General features: G+C 35.8%; 2 protein-coding genes across 2 annotated transcripts; one reads left to right on the top strand and one right to left on the bottom strand.

Annotated features, from left to right (window-relative positions):
• The first annotated feature begins 12,398 nt into the window (after positions 1–12,398).
• BAT1 (HXXXD-type acyl-transferase family protein) lies at positions 12,399–16,047 on the top strand. The gene is made up of 3 exons (XM_010277423.2): positions 12,399–12,985; positions 13,138–13,626; positions 15,327–16,047. Exons 1-3 carry the CDS (start codon positions 12,539–12,541, stop codon positions 15,819–15,821), a joined length of 1,431 nt encoding a protein of 476 aa, XP_010275725.1. The 5' UTR covers positions 12,399–12,538; the 3' UTR covers positions 15,822–16,047.
• Positions 16,048–16,157: 110 nt separating this feature from the next.
• Positions 16,158–22,634, bottom strand: LOC104610687 (two-component response regulator ORR24-like). Its single transcript, XM_010277422.3, has 6 exons — positions 21,900–22,634; positions 21,158–21,310; positions 20,327–20,731; positions 20,138–20,214; positions 18,727–20,052; positions 16,158–16,405 (listed from the first exon to the last, which is right to left on the bottom strand). Exons 1-6 carry the CDS (start codon positions 22,042–22,044, stop codon positions 16,334–16,336), a joined length of 2,178 nt encoding a protein of 725 aa, XP_010275724.1. The 5' UTR covers positions 22,045–22,634; the 3' UTR covers positions 16,158–16,333.
• Between the last annotated feature and the right edge of the window lie 518 nt (positions 22,635–23,152).

The following is a 23,152-nucleotide window of genomic DNA, read 5'->3' as shown; positions in this document are numbered from 1 at the left end:
GGGGCTTTATTTCATTTTCTAACATAAACCATAAAAGGAAACATTTGCAGTTTGTTTCTTTTGATCTCTCTTATAGATTCAACCAAAATCTTATTCAATAGTGTTTGTAACTCTGGCCCATTTACTTTTGCCAATTATTTACTTGTCTAATCACGATACCTTTTACATATTTTGTACACATATTGTGGTAAAGATGACCCAGATGTTAATGAGGAGATGAACAAGTAGTTTGTCGACCTCTTGATAGAGGAGTTGTTGCAGAAGAATACTTACACGTAGAGGTGTAAACGGTATTCTAAAATTTGATTTCGAATTCAATATTTAATATATAATCAAATTGAATTTGGATAATTTAAATATTTAATTGGTCAAATTCGGATAATCTATTCTTACTGAATAGTTAATCAGATTCGAATTTGGATATAACCTGATTCGATTCGATAAATATCCGAATTCGATCGATTATTTAATTCTTATATATAATATATACAATATTTTATATAATTTATATATAATAATTAAGTTATATAAATAATTTATATATTTATATACTTTATATCAATAAAATATTTATTTTATTATTTATTAATTATTTGAAATAATTAATTAATCAAATTCGTATCGAATCAAATATTCGAATATTTAATCCGATTCAAATTCGGATATTAATTTTCAATATCCGTCGGATATTGAATCGAATTCGAATTCAGATATTGCCTGATCCGATTTGAATTCGATTCATTTACACCCGTACTTACACCACATGAATATTACATATGCAGAAGCAAGAATTTTGGGTTATCAGTACCAAAGGGAGGCTGAGAAATGCAATGTTTCAACATAAACCATGGGGAAAGGATTACTGGTGGGTGTCGAATCCAACCAAAGATAAATGTCCTGTTCAAATTAAATATTTGTATATAGTGATGAGCAAGGTCGTCTCCATAGGGATTGGGTGGATTTATTTCCAAGTAAATGACGTAGGGGGTTGTAAAGATAAGGAAAATAAGATGAAATAAAAGAAAATAATAGAAAGCAATGATCAAATCGATGGGAGATAGCTTTTGGTTGAAGGGACAAGTTCAGCTTTGACTCTTATCATTGATCATCGATGCAAGGATAAATTCATATGTTTATGAATAAATTTGTTATAGCCATTAACAAGCTCTAACAGCCAGCCTCTATTCGTATTATTCGGCAACCAAAACAATATCTTTGATTGCTTCTCTTATTAATAGACAGTCCTAAACAAGCTCTTAGGATTTAATCTATTAATAGCACTAAAAGGGGAGAGACCCAATTCTAGTCAGCGATATCACAAGCTCAGACCGTTTAAACCAGATCATATATCTTCCTAACATAAATCGAAAATTTTTCTATAATCAATTATGTTAGTTGCCACCATGATTAAACCTACCAATCATATACAAAATTGGAGGTTCAATCGGCCATAGATTATTCTTGTTGAATGAGCAAGGGCGCCTTCTTGCTTAATCAATAAAAATAATCTTCACAGGAAATCGTAGAAAACATATGAATACCCATAAACAATGAACTGAAATAAAAATCAATTAGATCTCACAATGTTTATAGAATCAAAGCTTTACTAACATTTCAACCAGAAAATAAAACCTTACACACACTTCATGATGAAATCGTAGCTTCCAAATGAGAGGGGGCGAACTTTACTTCTTCCTCCTTGGTTGCTGATTGCTCTCTTCGAAGGTTGAAGCTCTCTTGGAGGATTTAATGATGCCTTGGGTGCTAATCTGCCCCCCTTTATATAGCTTTAGGAGAAGGGGCTGTTTCCAACTCCTTTTTAGAGTTCTTTCTCAAAAATAGAAAGTCTTATTTTCTAATGGGATAATGATTAATTCAGATCTAATCTTATCTTTATCTCTAAACAAAAATCCTTAACTAAGATGAACTCTAACTCTTTCTTTCTTTTTCTTTTTAGAATTACAAGAATTTGAATATAATAAAACTCTTTGATGATTCAGCCGAATTTTTATTCTTGCATGTTAAATTCGTATTGGGCTTTCTCAACAATTTGGGCCGCTGCAAGGCTTCTCTTTGAACTGGGCTTCTGTTGTGAGTTTTCTTAGACATCGGGCCCGAGTTTGACATCGATGCAGTTCGAATCTATCAAAACTTAAAATATAAAAGTTGTAGAGTTTTTCTTTATCTTTCCAATACATCTTTAATCATATCAATCGGAGTTCGGATGAGAGAGTTATGCCCAAATTACCACACGGCACCGAAACTGTGAAAAATTACCCGATCAACTTTATTTTTCTCCTAGCGCCTCTTTTAATGCCCTAAATCAAAATACAAGAATAGTGGGTCCAATTAGGTACTAAAGAAGTATAAAAGACTGAATATTAAGGGGTAAAAATATGATAATTTTCATTCTCATCAATTACTCCATTAGACAAGTTCTTCAGTAATTGGAAGCATGGTTCTAAATATCGACATGGGCTGGCGTATTGGCCTGTGTTGGTGCTTTTTTTTTATGTTTTACTTATTTTTTTTGAAATCGGTTCAGAGGGGCCGATTTAAGGCCCAGCTACCCTTTGAACTAGTGGCTGACTCGATGCAACTCCTATTGGGGCCTATTGGGCCACCAGCACAATACGTATCGACTAATACAGGCTGATACATGTCGATACTTTGAACCTTGATTGGAAGCTTTCATGTATTCTGATTAGGGGCAGTTGGACCCTATTTTCTTGTAGATATCTTAAGCTCAACTCATCTCTACCATGCCCTTTTCCAATTATATGGGGTGAGCCATGTCAATTCTATTCCCTCATTTCACTCTGTTCAGTGCCATATTTCTTAAATGTTCCGTCTGGTCGGCCCACTAGCTCTTACCTTTCTGCTTGCAACAGAGAACTTCTCATCTTAATGAACTATGGGCTAGTTTGGTTTGTGGAAATAGGGGTCTGAAATTAGAATCCAACCATTTGGTTGGGTGGAAACAGAATTTCATTCCCATTCTTAGTGGAATGGCATTCTTCATTTGAGGGCTCTCCCCCTCCATTGGGAATGAAATCCTATTCTAGCTAATTTCAATTCTAATTTTGATTCTCGTCTAAACCAAAGTAGTTAATTCCAATTTCAATTATGAAAGATTTTGATTCCGATACTGATTTCAACCGCAAACTAAACAGATCCTATAATATCCAAAATTTTTCATATGGAATGTTCATATGGAGTACTAATCAGTGACCCATTGGGCCTTCGAAAATCTAGGCTGCACATAGTTTTGTTGGCACCTAAAGAAAATTCTCCAATTAAAGATAACTAAGTCTGGATAAAAGAGGGTTTTGTCAGGTTGGCAGTTACACACTTAGACACAATAACCTCGTCCAATATAAATACAAGTTCAAGATCATTCCATGGCTAAAACCTTAATGCAAATTTAAAATCATTCTGTGGCTCCTGTGATTTGAAAAACAAAATCATACGCATCGGCAAACACCCAAAGTTTAAATATGAGTTGACAAGAAAACCATCAATTTAACTTAATACTAATGAAGATTAAGAGAATATGAACTGAAAATACAAGAGCAAAATTCATTTGAAACTCTCAGATATGGTTCAAAACATCGAGTCTGATACGCCAATACGCCAATTGGGGCATGTATGACTGTATTGAGGCTTGCTTCTTTTTTGTTGGGTGAATCAGGTCAGACTTCGAAACACCCATTGTAGAGACGTATCAAGAGGCTATTAATATAATGTGTCAATTGATACGGCCTAATGCATATGGAAATTTTGATCCTTGCTCTTAGATATTGATTTAAAACAATAAAACTGAAATAGTACTAACCTATCTTTACCATTTTACTATTTCTCAAATATGCGGTTGGTTGCATGTGGTTGTGCCTTGAACAGACAATTTCTTACCCTACAAACCTGGATGCCATAACACCTAATCTTGATGTTAGAACTTTTTAACAACTCCAACTTAATATGTAAAAACATCACCAGACAAGGATTGGGATAGGACGTTAGGTTTGTTCTGAATATGAAGTAAAGCTAATAAATGTCATACTTCCATTTATGATGCTTCACTAGGGCAGGACCATCATCTGATGTAGAGGTCTTGGTCACAAATCAACCCAATAAATAATCATATAGCCATCTCATCTTATGCCTCTACATCTTTTTTATTTCTCTCTATAAAATTGCATCAGATGATTGATTCACTCAATAAGGTCAATTTCTGAATAGGAGACTTCTTGTACAGGAAAGGAAAAATGGTGTTACACCTACAGTTCCCTTGCAATTGTTCTGCTTGTAGCATCTTACCTCTTACAAAATTCAACTACGACTTGGAACTAATTTTTCATCAGTATTCTCAGTTTTGTAAAAGAAGTGCCTATTTCCCACTTTCGCTCCTCCAAGTATTACTGAGGAGCCTTGGGGTGATTACAGGTCTCAAGTTGATTCAATGGTGAAACAGCATGAGAAAACCGGAATCACATAATGGAAAATGATGGCAAAAACCTGCTGAAGTTCCCAGATATGGCTAGAGGTGTCCACTGTTCAATTAACTGAACCATGTGCAGTTTTTGTAAATCGAATTGGTATCACCAGTTTTTTCATTTCCCCAAATTGAAACCCAACTGTTTTTACTGGTTAACCGGTTTGTCGGTTTCGGTTTTTTAATTTTTTATATTTATAATATATATTATATAAATATATGTATAAGATTATAATAAATATAATATATATAATGAATATATATTTATATATAATATATAAAAAATATGTGACATATATTAAAAATATATATAAAATATACATATAAATATATATATACCGATCGATTTGGTTAACCACCATTTTTTTGTAGATTAATTGAAAACCAAACCGATTATTCAATTTTCAAAAATACCAAACCAAAACGGAGCCAATCGGTTTGGTTAATCGCATTTTCTAATTCGATTTTTTCGATTTTTCAAATTTTCATGAACACCCCCTACATATAGCTACTACTAGTACGGACAACGATGCTCTTCGAGATTACTACTTCCTGGACCATCAGTTCATTGAATTCCCATATGAAAGATTGGATCCTACGGTACGGCTGTCACTCATAGCCACACAGACATCATTTAGTGACATCGACTATCCCTCTGTTGGAGCATCAGCACTAGTTGGCTCTTATCAGTCAAGAGATTTTGCTCATCCTCGTGAAGGGAAGGCTATAGAAGATTTGTTATCTGAAGAAATTCGACTACAGAGAGAGTTCAGACTTGTTGGAGAATGGTGACATGCAGCAGCTGCTGAGGATACTTAAAAACAGGTATTGGGGTTGGGGTGTAAACTGCTTTGGTTCATTTACATGAGGCTTGCTATTCCTCCAACGCTCCATGTTAGCCTTGATAAAGCCTTGGGCAACATGGACAAACTGCTCTGAGGGGTTCTTGGGCCGTTGGGCTCTGAAATCTCCCCTGAATTTTCTAGTTGTTTCTGAAATCTTACTTTGAAGTTTGATAATTGTAATCATCTCCTTTGAACTTTTTAACATAGTTGTAATTGTAAGTAGAGTTCTTTTGTTAGAATCTTATAAAAAAGGAATGAAAATATCCAAAATACCCATACAATTATTTTTGACCAAAATGTTTATTTTTCCAAATTTTCTCTTCATATGAATCATTAACCCAAACCCTTCCAATCTCTTCTGAAAATGATTTATTTTTCAAATTTGCCATTCATATCAATCGCTCAAATGTAAAGGTGCAACTTTAAATTCTTTATTTTTTATTGTTTATAATGTTTGTTTTTTTTTTTTTTTTTTTTTTTTTTTTTTTTTTTTTTCTGTTGAAACCAATCTCAATAGTAATTGTATGGGTATTTTGGACATTTTTGTCTCTTTTAAAGATTTTAATAAAGGGGGTCTACTTGCAACTGTGTTAGAAAGTTCAGGAAAAGTTACAACAATGGTTAGAAACTTCAAGAGAGGTTTCAAAAATTTACCTTTTTTTTCTTGATGATAAACCTCTTGTATTAGTTAATAGGAGTGTCAACAGACTTCAAAAACTGGATACCCAATTTTACATTCAATCTGATTATTCTATATTTTTGAATATTAAACTTGCATATGATAATAATTGGATTTGATAATGGGATGTAAGATTTAAGCCTTCAAAATCCAACTCATACATATGATACAATTAAATAAAGTATATGAACATTTGTTTTTTTTTTTTAATTTTTTCGACCACTCGAATTTAATTCAAATCCCACAGGATTTTAGATCGGATTTGGATATAACGTTTTGATAACTGGATTTGGATTAACGTTTTGAGAATTTGAGCCCATTCAATAGTTCATCATCCATTGTTTACTCAGGGTGAGCTGTTATTCGGGGATAACAGAATGAGAACTGTGAGAAGGTACAATATTTATTCAGTAGAGAAAAATAGTCACTTCCAAATAATTTGTTTCCGGTCAAGATTCAAAATATCATCACGTATTGATTTGTATCGGCTGATATATATTGTATTGGAGTCTTATTGATATATCGTTACAGCAAGTGTTTTGGGTCAACGAATGATTCAGGGGATAGACCAACCTTAGACCAGTCCTTCTGAATCAAATAAAAGAAAAAAATAAAACAGTACCGATACAGGCCGATATGCCCTACCAGCGTATCACCCTGTATGAAGCTTACCTCCAGCCAAATACTATTAGTTTTTTATTCGAAGAACCAAGAGTGGAGATAGTAGTCGACACTTATCATTATCAGAGAGAGAGGTAGAGGGTTTTGGGTGGGGACAATAGTGCTGTAATCACCTGAGAGAGGAAAGAGAAGGAAGGTGGGGAGACAAGAGGATTCCAATTCTCTTCACATAAGTACTTCCAAAATTTTCTGTTCTATCTCTTAGTTTTCTAACCAATTTGTTACTTGGAAAATGCTTTTGTTGCTGGCATTGCCGGTGAATTCTTGACCCATTAAAGACCCAAAGCTTAATTGGTCGAGTTGTCTTATATTATTGGGCCAGTACGTAGCTCTTCTCACTGACCTGGAGAGAGAGAGAGAATACGGAGCCATTAGACAGTCTGGATAGTGGATACCATCTCTGCATATGGAGACATTAAACTGCATTAATAATATCAACTTTTCTCGGTGGAGTTGCTGGTCAGATTGTTTAGTGAAGTGATTATTTATTTATTTTTTACACAGAGAAAGCAACTACTTTAAATGGGGTGTAGCCCTGTCCCAATAATTTGCAAAACCTACATAACTGTCTGTTTATGTTTCCTTCTTTATTTGGTAGGAAATTAAAACATTGTTTATGGTTCCCGCTCTACACACAGAGTGTTGCTTAAATCTTCTTTTAATCATTTATATATTGAAGCTTAGATCACCCATCAAACTTCCATCTTGTTGTTTTTGGGCCCACATATTCTTCTTACTACCCCATCTGGTTGAAGGACAAACTCCACCAGATTAAGATCAAATTCAGTATATTGAATGTCAATTATAATTAGTTAATAAAAGATATCAAAATATTATTTATTATTAATATAATCTATATCTATACTATATAAAGTGTGGATGTAAAGTGAAAGTTTTTTTTTTGGACTAAAATTATACTCTACTTATTTATTTGAAAAACGAGTATAAAAGTCATTTTATTACAACTTTAATGTTAGCTTGAATGACTAATAAAGTGCCCATATTTGTTTATTTAGTATATCTCTAATTGTAAGGGATGAAAATATAATTTCAATTATTAATTTTCACCTCATTTAATCCACTCTCATTATAGTCTTATACTTAAGGTATTAACTCCAATTTTCTCTTATTAAATCCTATATTTAAGTTATTTTTCACTAATAAATGCTACTAATTAGATCTATATGCCAATATTTTTAACAATATAAAGACATATATTTTAAAACTGATTCAAAACAAAACCATTCTTTATCTAAATGGTAACTAAGCAATTCAGCCATCTGAATCAAATTGATCAACCTTTGAGGTCATAGTTGGGTAATGAAAATTTTAAAATAGAAATAAAGATAAAAAATTACAAAAATGTAGAAAAAACTAGACACATTTATGATATTTTTGTTAATCAAATTAAAAAATAAGTGTAATAAACAAGAATTATTTTTATTGATAATGAAAATGAAATACATAATTTAGAACTAACCAAAAATGAAATTATTTTACCGTTTGAACCAAAGATAAAAATTCTGTTAGCGTATCATCATATCGACCCCTCCCTGATAAGTGAAATATTAAGTATTTTAATATTTTAATATAACCACGGGTAGGCCTTCATAAGACCACCACCCTCTGTAAAATTTTGAAAAAAGTTAAAAATAGGATGGGAAGAGTGTTGATCAAAACCCTATATGTCTGCATATCTGGATATATCGATATTTAAACTTCTTTTTTTGGGTGTTAAAAATGGAATTCAGTCTTGTGTTTAAATCTTAGTTAAATGATTATTTCTTTATTTTGTTAAGGTCAGGAGTGTTAGATCAAGCTCTTGCATGGTAATAGATGTTGCTAAGGTAGGGAGTGCCAACCATTTCTAGTTTTCTGTTCTGCAAGCTAAACACAAGATCTATTACTCCTGTTCCATAAAAATTCTTCTCAGACGTGTGAAAGGTTTCCCATTAGCCCAATAGTTTATCAAATTTGTACGAGACAAAGAAAGAACATGATTCTGATTCTTCGTATGAAAAGAGTTGGCATAAAAAGACAAGGGAAGAACAGAAAAGAAAGAAAGAGAATTCCATATTTGGGAATTATTATTCCTGATTATTTGACAAAGAAATACTACAATTGCGATGATGATTTATCCTAGAACGTTTCAAATTGCGTTTTGAGTTTCTTTCTCTAAAATGAATCTTTGACAACTTAGAATTATTCTAGCCTGCTTTATGCTTAGTTACAGCACATGATTCAACGATTCAACAAGTGGCCTCATGGGAAATAGACACATTGGGTTGGATTCAAGGTGGGGGCTTAGATGTTAAACAGATTGAAGTCTGTGAATAAAAACCACAACAACCTGCTACCATCCTCACACAAGAACACTTACAAAGAAAAACAAAGTAGGAAAAAAAGTATATAATTAAGAAAGACAGTGACCTATGTTATTGATTTAGTTAGTTTTGTGAAAATAGAACAGTCTACTCAAAAGAAAAAATGGGGTAAATTGAAACCACAATATTATAAGAATCAATTAAAGGTTTTATTTTTCTCCCTTTTGACCACTAGAGTGGAATAGCCCGGCCCCAAAAATCCTTAGGCTGTGTTTGGTTGCAATGCAAATAAATTTGCACTGATGCAAAACTATGACAGTGCAAGTGATTTGAGTGTATATTCTGATTCATTTTTGTTTCAAATTTTAGTTTATTTTGTTTGATTGCAGTACAAATGAAGTAAATTAAGACATAAAGCAGAATAAAGTAAAACCTAAAATAAAATTAAATAAGAATTTGCATTTTTTTTCATTTACACTTCCATGTGTTTGTATTAATGCAAATAAAATTGCACTTTAACCAAACACAGCCTTAGGTTCAATTTGGAACGAGTACAAGTACAAATGTGTACAGTACAAATATACATACAAAATAATACAAAATACAAGATTTTGCACTCTACATATTTGTATTTGTACTCTTTCCAAACTGAACCTTAAATTCAATACTGGTTTCCATCACAAGCCATCTTCCAAGCATCTTCTATATTGTAGGTTAAGATGGCATTCCTAGTAACCTATAGAAAAAAAAAAAAAAAACATTATTCAATGTTGGTCCCAGGTAGGGTCTTGGGAGGAGTAAACAAAGGATGAAGCATTATTCTATAAAGAAAGTTCTTTCGTGGTATATCTGTCTATTTATTAATTTATTTATTTGGGATGTTTTAAAACCTCCCAATTATAATATAAAAAATAATGCTTGAATTATAAAATTTTGCAAGTTGGAACATATATAATTTATTCTTGTTGTTTTTATCAAGAAAAATGTTCAACTACCATGCCCAAGTTATTTTAATAGGGCTGTCAATGGTTTGGATCAACCAACAGACCAGAAATGATCAACCCTATTATCTATCTAGGACCTAATTCTAGGGTTATATTTTAGTCCTGATTATAATAAGACCGGAAACGATCAACCCTATTAATACTTTAATAGGACCAGAACAGACCCGACTCAAGGAAATTAAACCCAATGCCAAATTTGCATAGACACTAACAAGTAGAGTTTAGGAGTGTTTATTTGAAAAATAAGTGTCTATTCTAATAAGTGATTATAAGCCGTTTGATGAAAAAAATACTTATTTCAAACAGGGGGTAATATAAGTATTTTCAAAATGACCTGTTGGGTAAGACAGGCCAGAAATCCAATAAGCACTAAAAATAAGCTCAAATATTTGGGCATCTTTCTTTTAAATAAATGTATTCCATAAATACTTATTCAAATAAACATCTATTTTCAAACACTCTCAAATTCGGCCTGAGTCCCTGACTTGAGTTGGTCTGACCTGATATGGGTTAGAGGGTCGATCTGGTCTATTACAAAGTTGGTCCAGTCTATAATATAGCTTACAAATTAACGAGTAATTAGTACTAATTACAGTACTGAGAGCACACGAAATGAGGCCAAAACACTAAGAAATGAATTTTAAGTTATTAATAAATGGTAGTGATCCAAAGTTAGTCAAATCATGAACTTAATCATCACAGCAAAACTAGACACCTGGTTTCGAGCCAGAAGTCACTTCTTTTTGTGTTACTTGTAATGACCTCCTGTCTTATCTTTAAAGATTCGATGGAGTTCAGTAAACTTCTATTTGTTTTTCTTCATTAAAAATCTTTTAACTCTGTTTGTTAGGCACAAGTTTCCAGTTTGAACACTTTTTATATCTTTTCTTTTGTTTTCCTGTGAAGAAAAAGGAACAAACCGCAGGTCCACAAGCACATTTTGATTCCCTGATTCATTCTTCTTGGAAACATATATTTGTATGATATGTTCATACATGCAGCCATGAGCATGCATGCATGCATCATGCATACCCAGGTATATGTACATCACATGCTGCATGGAGGCATGATACAGCATATGTGCATGCAGTCCATCCATGCAAACTAAATGTGCAAAGCATGCAGGTCTTGATATTCTGTGATTACAAGAAAGCTTTTAACTAGAAGACATGAAGAAGAATACATTCCTGTAGAGTTGTTTAACACACACACTATAGCATATAGGAGCTAAGCATTGTCAGAGAAAGATTTGATTTATATGAATTATGTTGGGGAAAAGCTGAAAAGGGTGGATGGGAGAGGGGAGGAAGAAAAGGAAGAATAAGAAAGATTAAAGAAATGGAAAAAGTGTGTTTGAAGTCTCTGGGAAAGGGCCTATTGCTGGGAAAGAGGAGACAGTAAGACAAGAGTTGGGCTTTAGTTGCACGCATGCTCTCCTACAAACCAACAATACCCAACCCCACCTCTCAACCTCTCTCCCTTCACTAAACCAATGTCCAAATTCTCTCTCTCTATATATATCTATCTCTCTCTATCTATCTACAGTGGGAGGACAATGAGACATGACAACCTGTTATGTTATTCCAACAAAACTCCAACCCCCCATCCGTCCTTGATGCTTCAATCACCACCAACCTTACTTTTCTCTTAAAGAACCAAAAAAAAATCGAACTTCTTTCTCAATGGCTTTTGTAACGTGTCTGTGTGCTTATTTTCTTCTAAAGCTCTCACCTTTGAACACCTGAACCATACAAGCAGCGACTAACCAAGATCTGAGTAGCCTTCTGGTTCTTTGCTGGCATGTTCTGATCCGAATTTCAATTGGGTCAGTTCCAATCCGGATATGGTTATCTGGGTTTTGTTTCCCCATCCCAGATGATCGACCATCGAGTCACTGACCATTGAATTGAGCTCGGGTTGGGTTTCTCAATTTGACCCGGCTGTGATCATCACCTGCCCAACTCGTTGCCACTTGCCACCCCAAATTTTTATTGATACTTTCTGGATTCACACTCAGACAACAACAATCCCCACAACAGCTGCAGCAGCAGCAATATTATTACAATAAAGAAAATCAACCAGATTTGGACCATTGTATGAACAGATGACGAAAGTTGGGTTTTAGGTAATGATCATGTTTATCAGTCGTTGGATGGCCAAATGGGACCCACACTAGGCCCTACAGGCTACAGTCCTGGACTAGTTGGTCAACCCCCTTCCATTCAGTGGGAGACAGATAATCTAGTCGGTGAAGAGCAATTGGAGCTTTATTTTTGTTTATTTTTTTTCATTTTCTTATCACGAGTACAAACAGTACCATGCAAGGCACTAGACATATTGATATAAAAGAAGCAAAAACAAATCATTCTTGATCATGTCATAAAGAAATGCAGAAGGAGACACAGGTCGCTTCCTAGGAATCTAAGCTCTCTCTTTATATATTGCAATAATCCTTCTCTGTCGAGGAAGACCAGGCCGAGAGAACAGAGAGGTGATCAAGAGAGTTAGAACCCATGGCCACCCAAAAGCAGAATTGTCAGAAAGTCTCCATAACAAAGACAGTATCCGTCCACCCCAAATCTCTGCAACCTCTAGAACTACTCAGTCTTTCCAATCTTGACAGGCAGTGCCCAACACTCATGTACTTGGTCTTCTTTTACAACCCATGTCATGCTAACCAAAACATGTCAGTTGGGTCGCTCTTCAGTGGCCTGAAATTGGGTCTGGAGGAGACTTTGTCAGTCTGGTACCCAGCTGCAGGGAGGCTGACCTTGAACCAGACTAATGGAAAACTAGATCTCTTGTGCAACAATGCAGGTGCAATTCTGGTTGAGGCAGTCACACAAGTGAAGATCTCAGAGCTTGGAGATCTCTCAGAGTACGGTAGCTTCTACGAGAATCTGGTGTTCAAGCCTGTTTTCAATGGCAGCTTCTCTGAGATGCCTCTGGTTGTTGCTCAGGTGAGAACATGAACTGAAAATTACAGCTCAATTGCAATTCTTTCGAATTTGCAAGGTTGTTAGTAGAGAAAGGAAATTAGATTAGTCGGGGTTAACCAATTAAGAACTGATCAACAGTCTCAGATAATCTTTCTCTTTTCTTTGTCATGTAGGTGACAAAATTTGGATGTGGAGGGTATGCAGTGGGTGTTGGGACGAGCCACTCTTTGTTTGACGGACCATCAACCTTCAATTTCCTCAGTGCATGGGCTTCTAAGGCTGCTAAGAGATCAAATGGAAGTTTAGAGCTTCATGAACCTATCCATGACAGAGGCAGATTGCTGGTTGGTCGCAGCCCAACACAACACCAAATTACTAAATTTTGTAATAACTACAGTCTGGTGACAAGGGTTGCAGCCATTGAACATCTACTCCAGTTGATAAAGCAGGCAGTTACTGACCCGAGTCTAGACCATGAAGAAAATCTTGGAGGGTGCAGGTTCTCTGAAGTAGGGTGCACTACTCACTGGGAGAATTATGTTCAGAAGACATTTCGAGTAAGCAGTGCAATGATCGAGAGCTTGAAGAGTAAAATCTCCTGCTCAAAGAATGGGACTGGTGCATGTTCATCCTTTGAGGTGGTGGCAGCCCATCTGTGGAAGGTAAAATTCTGAACTTTTTTATGCACCCATTAAGGTTCAACAGACCTTCATGTATATTATGTATTATATACATGAGGAATACTTGGTAAGTTAGGATTGACAGACATAGTTTGATATATTAATTGTTGAATGGTGGCAAACCTCTAGAAAAAATACTGTTACGGTTAACAAATGGAGCCTTGCACAGTTTCACTGATTGGTGTTTGGGGAGACTCTGATAAGACCACCCTAGGCTATGCTTCAGTGGAAATCCTGTTGGAGACTCCATTGCTTTGTTCCAAGAGGATTCCCCAACTTGTTATATATAGGGTTTAATGACTTAATCATCAAAGGAAAAGTATTTATATTCTGGTTTTGTTTACAGTTTGACAGTAATCATGATCTGATATAGGGATGCAAAACTTCAGCATCTCTTAACAATTGTTAACAGTTTCAGTATGATTGCATGATGAACTATTTCCGAGGTTTGAAATGATGTATCCTTCAAAAATGGAGTTTGCTAGTACAATTTACTATAGGGATTCGACTGAATTCCTGAAACTCAATATTAAAAAGTAGAGGAAAATTTGGATGAACTCTTCAGATGAAAAAAAGGTAAACAAATGACGGAACTTTTCTCTGAATGGAGTGCGTCAGCATGATTACTACCTCTGGATGTGTATCCACTCTAGTGGTATTGATCAAATCAGGTAGGAACTTCTGAAATGTTATAATATTTGTTTGGTTCGTAGATTCAAGTTGATTTCTCGTAGCATGGTTCAACTCTTAGGATCTCAAGACTGGTCGTTACAGATCTTTTTATCTTGTTTGTAATTTCTTTTCCTTTTATGCCGAGTTGATACATACGAGTCGCAACTCGCAAGTAGACATTGATTCAAATCATTTACGGCCCGTTTGGTGTGTCTTTTTGGAAAGATCTTCGAGTAGTTTTGACATGCAAAAGACGTAATGAGCTTTTGTATGAAGATCTGAGTAATCTGAAGCACGTCTTTTTGTGTCTTTCTGTGTGAGAATAAAATGTGAAAGATACGAAAAGCTTTTCGGCGCTCCAGCCAAATCTTTTGCAAGTCAAACGGAAATAGACTGAAAATCACTTTCTGACTCATAAACAACTGAAAGACCGTGCAAAAAGATATGCCATATGAGCACTTAATTGACTGAATGGAAATCACTGAATCGACTCGGTGTAACTAATGAAGTGCTGTACCCCTGCCACCTAAGACCAATTGCGTGAATTCATCTGTTCGGTGGATTCCAATTTAGATTTATGTGAAATCATCCAAACAAGTCAGGGAGTTGGACACAAGCCGCAGAAGCCATTTTATTTATCAAGGGTTTTACACCATCCCTACTGCTTTAATTGACATAAACACTCCCAATATTTTGACTTTTCTTCTTGCCAAAAGGTGGCTTTTTTTGTCTTTTCACTAGGGATTTGCCTAGTTTATCAAAAACCCAGATGCGCCCAAATCAGCAATCAGTCCCCAGAGAAACATCCAGCTTTTGTTTTGATGCAGAAACCCCAATAAAGTCAAACCCATTGTATGATTGGAGGTGCGGTTGGGCCTTACTTGGGGCCCATAACTATCTCTTTACCCAGACACGTAAACAAATCATGGCAAATTATCCAAATGAGATGCGATCTTCTGTGATTTCATGCATTATATTTACTTACATTTGAAGCATTTTTCTTATCTCAGGCAAGGACAAAAGCTTTGGGACTGACAAAGGAGAAGATGGTTTGCCTGCAATTTGCCGTGGACACAAGGAACAGGACGGTGCCACCATTGACTCAGAGGTTCAGTGGGAATGCTTATGTGCTAGCTTCTGTAAGTTGCAGTGCAGGAGAACTTGAGGAAGAAAGTCATGCCGCCATTGTTGAAAAGATAAAGGAAGCCAAGAGATCTGTGACTGATGATTATGTGAAAACTTATCTTGAGGCATTGGAAGGGCCACAAGCTACCCTTCCCCCACTGAAGGAGCTAACTATAGTCTCTGATTGGACGAGGATGCCGTTCCACAAGGTTGATTTTGGGCATGGAGAAGCGGCCTATGCGTCTCCTTTAGTCCCTCCATTTGCGCAGGTCGCTTACTTCATGCAGAACCCAACCGAAACCAGGGCCATTGATGTGAGGATTGGTTTGCTTCCCCAACACCTCCAAGCCTTCTCTCACTTCTTTCTCACCAAACTATAATAAATGGAGCAACCACAGTCTGCGGTTCTTCTGTTGCTAACATGCATTACCTTTGAAGTTTACTCTAGCATTAATGCTGGTTTCTATCTTGTCTCTTGATTCCAAACACCAGCAGTAAACCATCACCACTTCAAGCAATAAACCATCCGTTGATGCTAAAACCTAAATGTAAAAGATGTTGGTTGCCAAATGATGCAACATGATATCAATTGTCAACGTTTCTAAATAATGGAGAATAATGGAAACCACCAGAACCCTAAGGTTAAGGGTCTCTCTCCATCTCTTGCTCCATTCATTCCATCAGGAAAGAGAATAAAGAATATTGAAAAAAAAAAATGAGGAAAAGGAAATGAACAAGTAAATAACAATTGGAACCTGGGAATAGAATTTGATGACATACAGAGATAAATAATAAACAAAAGCAGAAGAAATACATGATGATACAAACTCCTCAAGGAGTCATTTACTTGTTGCAATCCTTTTCTCTTTATGCCGTGGTAGCTACCAAAGTTTCACATACATGTTCCAAGTGGATAAACATCATAGCCAATGTCTCCATCCATTAGTGTAACCTCGTCTCTTTCCTGCATGCATAAGATCAGTATCATCATCAATGAAAAGTTATGGTACATATGTACTAGGTTCAAAATAGAAAAATTGACATCAAGTAGAACATGGGTTCCTCAGAAAATCAAAACGAAACAATGCTTATACAACTAGACAACCAAGAAGGGATATTGAAAGTTTTCCTGTAGTACTGGAATTGCATTTAACATGGATATATGTGTTCAAAGTAGACCACACTTTTGTGATATCTATACCGAAAGTTTTTTAAGGTCAATTAGCTAAAGATTCTAAATTATTCTAAGACTGACAGTAACATAGTATGAAATACTTGGTAGAAACAAGGAAATCAGCATGTACAAAAGTCATCACAAATCCCCCTCAAATTCACAGAAGAGAAATACGAATTAAAGAAAACTTTCAGGTACAAGGCATATAAATTTATTGAAATTAATAAATAAAAGTCGTATACACATCTGTACTACTTGGGTTTATGACAGAGAAGTCAACCATGAGGTTATTTATTAGGAAATTAATCAAGAAATTTAAGAAGAAACGATTTTCACATTACTTTGTTCGCAAAGAAACGGAATATGGTATAGCATTCACAATAGAGTTCTCAATAAGATGATTTGGTGGGTCTTAAGGCAAAAGTTTCATTGGATGTGATAAAAGCATTAAGGAAATGTATAAGGGAGCACTTCCTGGCATATGAACAATTGGCAGAGAGATGACTGTTACAATAGGCCTAAATAAGCAATCAGCACTGAATTTACATCTTTCTTGTGTATTATTAACAAGTTAACTAGGTATATAAAAGATGATGTCTATGGTGAATCTTCTTTACAGAAGACAATTTTGATTGATGAACATAGAGAGGGGGTAAAGACAAGGCTAGAAATGTTAAGTAACAATTTAAGAATTCCAAAATATACAGAATACATGAATGTAATTCTCACTAATCAAACGTTTATTTATTTATTTTTTGTTAGATTTCACTAAATACATAGTTAGAAACAAGGAAGATTTCCCCTACTTTCTCTTTGGTCACATTATCCCTCCATGTGTAGAACTATGACAAGTCATGCAGGGAAGATCCCTACCTGAATCAATCAGGGAATCCTTGATATTTGATCACCCTTTCTTAAAAAGAAATGTACAATACCTTGTCCCTTACATAACTGTTCACTTAAATATATAGCAATAATGGTTTTAAATAAATTAAGATAATGAGCCTCTCCATTGCATTTCTTAAACAGTGGCCTTTTATTAATTATTTAAGCAACGTGGCAAAGAGGTGCATTAGAGCAACCATTTCCTTTATCCCGATTCAACCCTCATGAGGGAGAGACTGATGACAATATTGTGAATATACTCAAGGATAGGTGGATGAAATAGAGATGCCTTCAAAGGTCTTATTTAACTGCTATTACCAATCAAACTGAAGCAGCAGTTCTAGATGTTCTTCAAATCATGAGATAAAATACAACAACCTAGAAGATTAAAATACTTAAATACAATGCAAACAGCTGGAAGGGGGAGGGGAGAGGGATGTGCAGTATGCACAATGTGGAATTTGAACCCTCAACCAATGGCACATATCGTAAAAGGCTAGGCAGTTATACACAGCATCATTAGTTTTCCCTGTTTTGGGTACGATTTCTTTTCTCTGGGAGTAACAAAAGTGTAAAAGTTCAAATAAAATCTTTTATTTATTCAGGATTTGATTGAATACAAGTATCAGTTCATTCTTTTTTTTTTTGATAAATAATATAAGTATCAGTTTATATCTACATCTATTTATCTGGTTGCATATGCAAGTTATCTAGTTATCTTTAACTAATTAAAGAACCTAGTGAGTTTAAACAACCAATATAGCAGTTTTAAAAATTTTAAATAACACTATATTAATAAAAGTATTGTGTAAATTTTCAAACCTCAGTTCTAGCACTTCTTGCCATGCACGCTCACCAAGCATAAAATAGCAAATATCAAATACAATTTTTTTATAAATAAAATATCATAAATATAATATACCATTCTGTAATATAGCATTTATATTCTTCATACTATCAATAATATTTTTCAGTTACTGATCAAAAAGGAAAAAGGGACTAAAGTTGGTCTTTATGTGGGATCATGAGATAAGATAATAGAATGGTATTATACAACTAATAGAAAAACTTCCTACTAAGAACATTGTCAGCATGCATATATTAAGTCACACCAAGTAGATTTGCAAAACTTCCCAGTACAGAGTAATCTACAAGGATCATTTACAACTAAATGCAAATACGCAATATAAGAAAAGGTAATTACAAAGAAATCTATTGAATTTTACCCGTTTAATCATTGCACTCATTAAATCTTCCAAAGAGCCGCAATTATTAGAAACAAACCCGTCCTGGGACCTAGATTGCTCCAGTGAGTTCAGCTTCATAGTTGCATCCATAGCTGACTTGCCAACATCATTATTCTGCATGAGAAATGGAGCAGCAGTATTTGATTGGCCAACCAGAATGACATCCATGTCTGTACTGCAGACTGCACTATTTTGGCCCAAACTTTGGTTTAAGGGATTTACAACACCATGGCTAGGCAATGAAGAGTTTAAGGAACTGAACATAAGATTTGATCTGTCGGTGTAATCCTGTTTATGGTCTTCCCATCTTTGCTTTGGGGCATATGTCATACTCTCGCTTATACTATTATTGAAACCTCCAAAATTTGAGAATTTTGTGTTGTCATGTTGGGCACAGTTACCAGATGGGCCACTAGATTGGCATTGTACATTTCTTCTTGAATCCTGCAATGGTGTAGGTACTACACTGGTGGCAGAAATATCAAGTGGGTTGTTCCCAACATGTGAGCTAGTTGAAGAAATATTGTCTCTCAAATTACTAGCAGATAAGTCACCATGATTAAAAGGGTTACTTGATGGCAAAGGGCTTGCTGAAAATCCAGTTAATGGGGCAGCACTTTGCCAATTATCATTACATCTACCTGGATCAACCAAGTGAGAAGAAACACTAGTACCAACATCAAAAGGGTCTGCATTCAGTGGAGCCACTTGAATGGAGGATTGATTTGCCAACCCTCTATTTTGTGTCTGTTGCTGGTGTCCTTGTAACACCAAAGGGTTAGTTTGGACACTGAGAAAAGAGCTGCTTGAGCTACCAATGGTCACGCCAGTGTCTGAAAAGCCATTACCAACTGGAAAAATTTTTGGATCACTGACCGAACCGAACTCTCCAATGCGGGAGGTGCCCTTGCTCTGCTGCAGTTGATCAAGGTCCAAAGATGTTGGCATCCCATGGAGTAAGTTTGCACTTTGGTTTCCAGATAAGGTAACCTGCTGGAACTTTCCAAGATCATTGATGGAGTTGCTGATGTTCTGAGAGCGACCTAGTTGAATCATTCCAGAAGAAGCAAGCCCACGCAAGCCCAATCCAGCAGGGGTGTTCAATCTATTAAGCATCCCACCTGATGGAAAGAGCATGAGGGAAGCACTGGGAAGCTGTGCTGATCCAGTCAAGGCATGAAAGTCTCCAAGTCCATCCAGTGAACCCATCCGCAAATAGGATGGATCTTTGACCGCTAAAGCAGCAACCATATTAGCTTGCTGGCTTGCTACACAACTGATCCTTTTCAGGTAAAGTCTATACTTCTGCAACCACAAAGTGGCTAATGAAGTTCTGTAGAAAAAGGGAAAAACAAAAGCCATAATATAAATGTAAGAAAGGATAGAGTACCTGAAGGTGGCTTGCCACATTTTCTCTAGTAAGCCTTTCTACATTCATCAGGTCTAAAATCCTCTTTGGTACAGCCTCTGCAGCAGAAAAATAAAATCCCAACAAAATAAAAGAAATAAGATGGTATTAAGGAATGAGTGATTCCATATATAAGCTAAAAAGCATTACAGGTGACAGGAAAGGACATACTGTCAATGCCCAATTGATTAACAGCTGCAACGAATTTGCGGTGCAGTTCCACAGACCAAACAACCCGGGGCTTCTTCTGGGTAGATGGGTCTTCATTCTCATGCCCATTCTCCTCAGTTTCCTCATCCTCATCTTCATTCTGGTCCTTCCTTTTCCTATTGAGTTTTCCATTTCGATCGGTGTTTCCTGTTGCATTGGGCCCTTGTCCTCCTTCACCAGCTCCATTATGAGACTTCTCTTGATTGTTGTAATTACTTTGGCCCTTAGAATCAAACTTCTTTCTCCTGACTACATGTTGCCAGATATTCTTGAGCTCCTCAAGTCGAACCGGTTTCAACAAATAGTCACAAGCACCATGGGTAATTCCTTTCATCACGACATTGGTATTGCTATTTGCCGACAACACTAAGACCATTTAAAGATCAAAACCCGATGTCAACACCCTGACAAATAACTACTCCTTCCAATCCTATAGTTTTTACAGAAACACTACATATTGATCAAGTTCTTTTATAATTTGACACAATAAAGTACATTTTAATTATTTCCTATGACTTATCCTTCAAAGAGGCCGAGGATCAAAGGATAATCACATTGCAACAAAATTCAAATTCATTTCTAACGTCTACATTTGATATTTCAGTTATGGTTCATGAAATACAAACAGATTTTTGTTTTGCATGGGTGTTATGTAAACTGTATAAATTTTTTTAATTATGAATTTAACGCCTTCAGCAAACAGCCAGACGTACACAGACAAGAAAAAAAAAGGGACAAAGAAAATATTATTCCATATCATATCAAAATCCTGAGACAGGGTTCCTGGCTTACTGATGACGGGTAGGTCCATCTCGAGACCCACAAGCTCGAGAAGCTTAAAACCATCCATGTCCGGCATATGGACATCACTGATAACCAGGTCGAATTTGTTCTTGTTCTCTCTCAGCAGCTTTAGTGCCGTGATTGCCTGACTGGTCGTTGTAACTGCAAAAATCATAAAAGCAAATTGAAAAGGACCCACTTTTAGCAAAAGTACAGAGAAGCAAGCAACCGCTATGACCAAAGAAGATCAAATCCAACGTAACACGAAATCAAAACCTGATCTGAGCTGACAGAGGAAGGATAATCAGAATTCAAAAACAAAAAAGAAACCCGATATTAATCTACTAAGAACCTAAAAATAAATCCTCATTTGATAATGAGAAAAACTTGAAAATCAATTTATGGAACTTCTATAATATACAGAAGAAAGAAAAAAACGCATAAAAAAGAGATTATAGCAAGAGAAGCCCAAAAATGAAAAGAAATAGAAACCCAGAAGTACAGCACTGTATTCAAAAAAAAAAATCCATAGAAAAATAAGAATGAAAACTCCTGAACTTCTTTTTTTTGGTAATAAAAACTCCTGAACTAAGAACCGATGAAATAAGAAGAACTCGTTTACAAAATTTAACTTTTAATCTGAAAAACGCAATCAATAGACATAAACTGATTAAAGTCATCAAAATCTAAACAACCCAAATCCTGAAATTCGCAAACAAAATGAACAGGATGGAAGTTTTATGAGTCGGACCATTATACTGGCATCGACGTAGCAGAGTATCCAACAACCTCAGGCAAGTGGGATCGTCGTCGACGGCAAGAACGCGCATGCCCACCGGAAACTGATCCCTCGGCTCATCGTCCCCGAGAGTCCCCAGCCTTTCCTCAACTGTCATTTTTTAGCAACAACTATTCTCCAGAACCAAAGGAGAGCAGAGAAACAAGACCAAGGATGGAATAGTTGCAATCTTCAGGATTCAACGCTGACGAAACCCAAAACCCGCTCTCCTCACTCGATTCCACCGAACCCAAAAACCAAACTAAAAGAAACCCAGAGCAGAGACAACAAGAGAGACTAAACTCAAAACAGAGAGTCTAATCAGACGGGTAGTCAAGGAGTGATAGAAAAGATTGACGCAAAGGAATGTCTTAACTCTTAACAGATAAAAACGATTAAAGTCACAACTCAGTCTCACACAACTCACAAGTCACAACAGAGCTCGATACGGACGGAAAGACCAGGAAGAGAGAGAGAGAGAGAGAGAGAGAGAGAGGTGAACAAGAGGTCTTTACCCAGAAAACATAACAGAAACGGAAAAAGAAAATACAGAATAAAACTAGACTCTCTCTCTCTCCTCTGTCTTCTCTTTTTTCTTCTAATTTGACATAAAATACTCTCAAAATGTTCATAAAAAGAGCAAATTTACAGAGACTTTTGAGGGAATTCTTATTGATCTCGTTAGATAAATACAAAATTGGTAATAATAAGCCTTCAAAAGCTTGATTTTCCTTTTTTTTATTAATTTTTCTCCTCCTCAGAGACCAATGGCATCTTTGGAAGTGTCAGACCTGCTGAAAACGACATCAACTTCAATGTTATTTCAAGGCTTGAATCGCTTGATTTTGGAGTTTCTCAAAATTTTTCTGGCACAAGAGTTTCTTAAATTGGGATATAAACAACCCAACTGGTCCATCTCCACAATGGGCCCAGCTTCCACGTATCATTGAGCTGGGCCCACACTTCCATTGTTTTCGGCCTTCTGATTGGTGGTAGCCCACATCCAGATTTGAGATTTGGAACCAAAACCCATCGCCCCAAGAGCCAAAAGGAAATGATAGAGACAAATTTTTAATCGAGTCTGAACAATTTTCAGCCGTCAGATTGGGATCCCAATTGTAAAAAGATGTGGCTCCGATCGGATTCCAATCTGAAGGTTACTGTACATTTGCATGTGACAAAAGTCCCAGTTGGGTCCGGGGCCACCATAGCTTAATGGGCAAGCA

The sequence above is a fragment of the Nelumbo nucifera genome, chromosome 8, assembly GCF_055504915.1.
Source record: "Nelumbo nucifera cultivar China Antique chromosome 8, China Antique-T2T, whole genome shotgun sequence".
Taxonomy (NCBI): domain Eukaryota; kingdom Viridiplantae; phylum Streptophyta; class Magnoliopsida; order Proteales; family Nelumbonaceae; genus Nelumbo; species Nelumbo nucifera.
This window is presented reverse-complemented; position numbering and strand designations above follow the sequence as displayed.

Coding starts and splice junctions, on each gene's coding strand:
- BAT1 (XM_010277423.2), top strand. CDS start 12,539: ATGGCCACCCAAAAGCAGAATTGTCAGAAAGTCTCCATAACAAAGACA. Junction 12,986..13,137: donor TGCCTCTGGTTGTTGCTCAG/GTGAGAACATGA, acceptor TTTGTCATGTAG/GTGACAAAATTTGGATGTGG. Junction 13,627..15,326: donor TGGCAGCCCATCTGTGGAAG/GTAAAATTCTGA, acceptor TTCTTATCTCAG/GCAAGGACAAAAGCTTTGGG.
- LOC104610687 (XM_010277422.3), bottom strand. CDS start 22,044: ATGACAGTTGAGGAAAGGCTGGGGACTCTCGGGGACGATGAGCCGAGG. Junction 21,311..21,899: donor ACGTCGATGCCAGTATAATG/GTCCGACTCATA, acceptor TGATTTTTGCAG/TTACAACGACCAGTCAGGCA. Junction 20,732..21,157: donor GATGGACCTACCCGTCATCA/GTAAGCCAGGAA, acceptor AAATGGTCTTAG/TGTTGTCGGCAAATAGCAAT.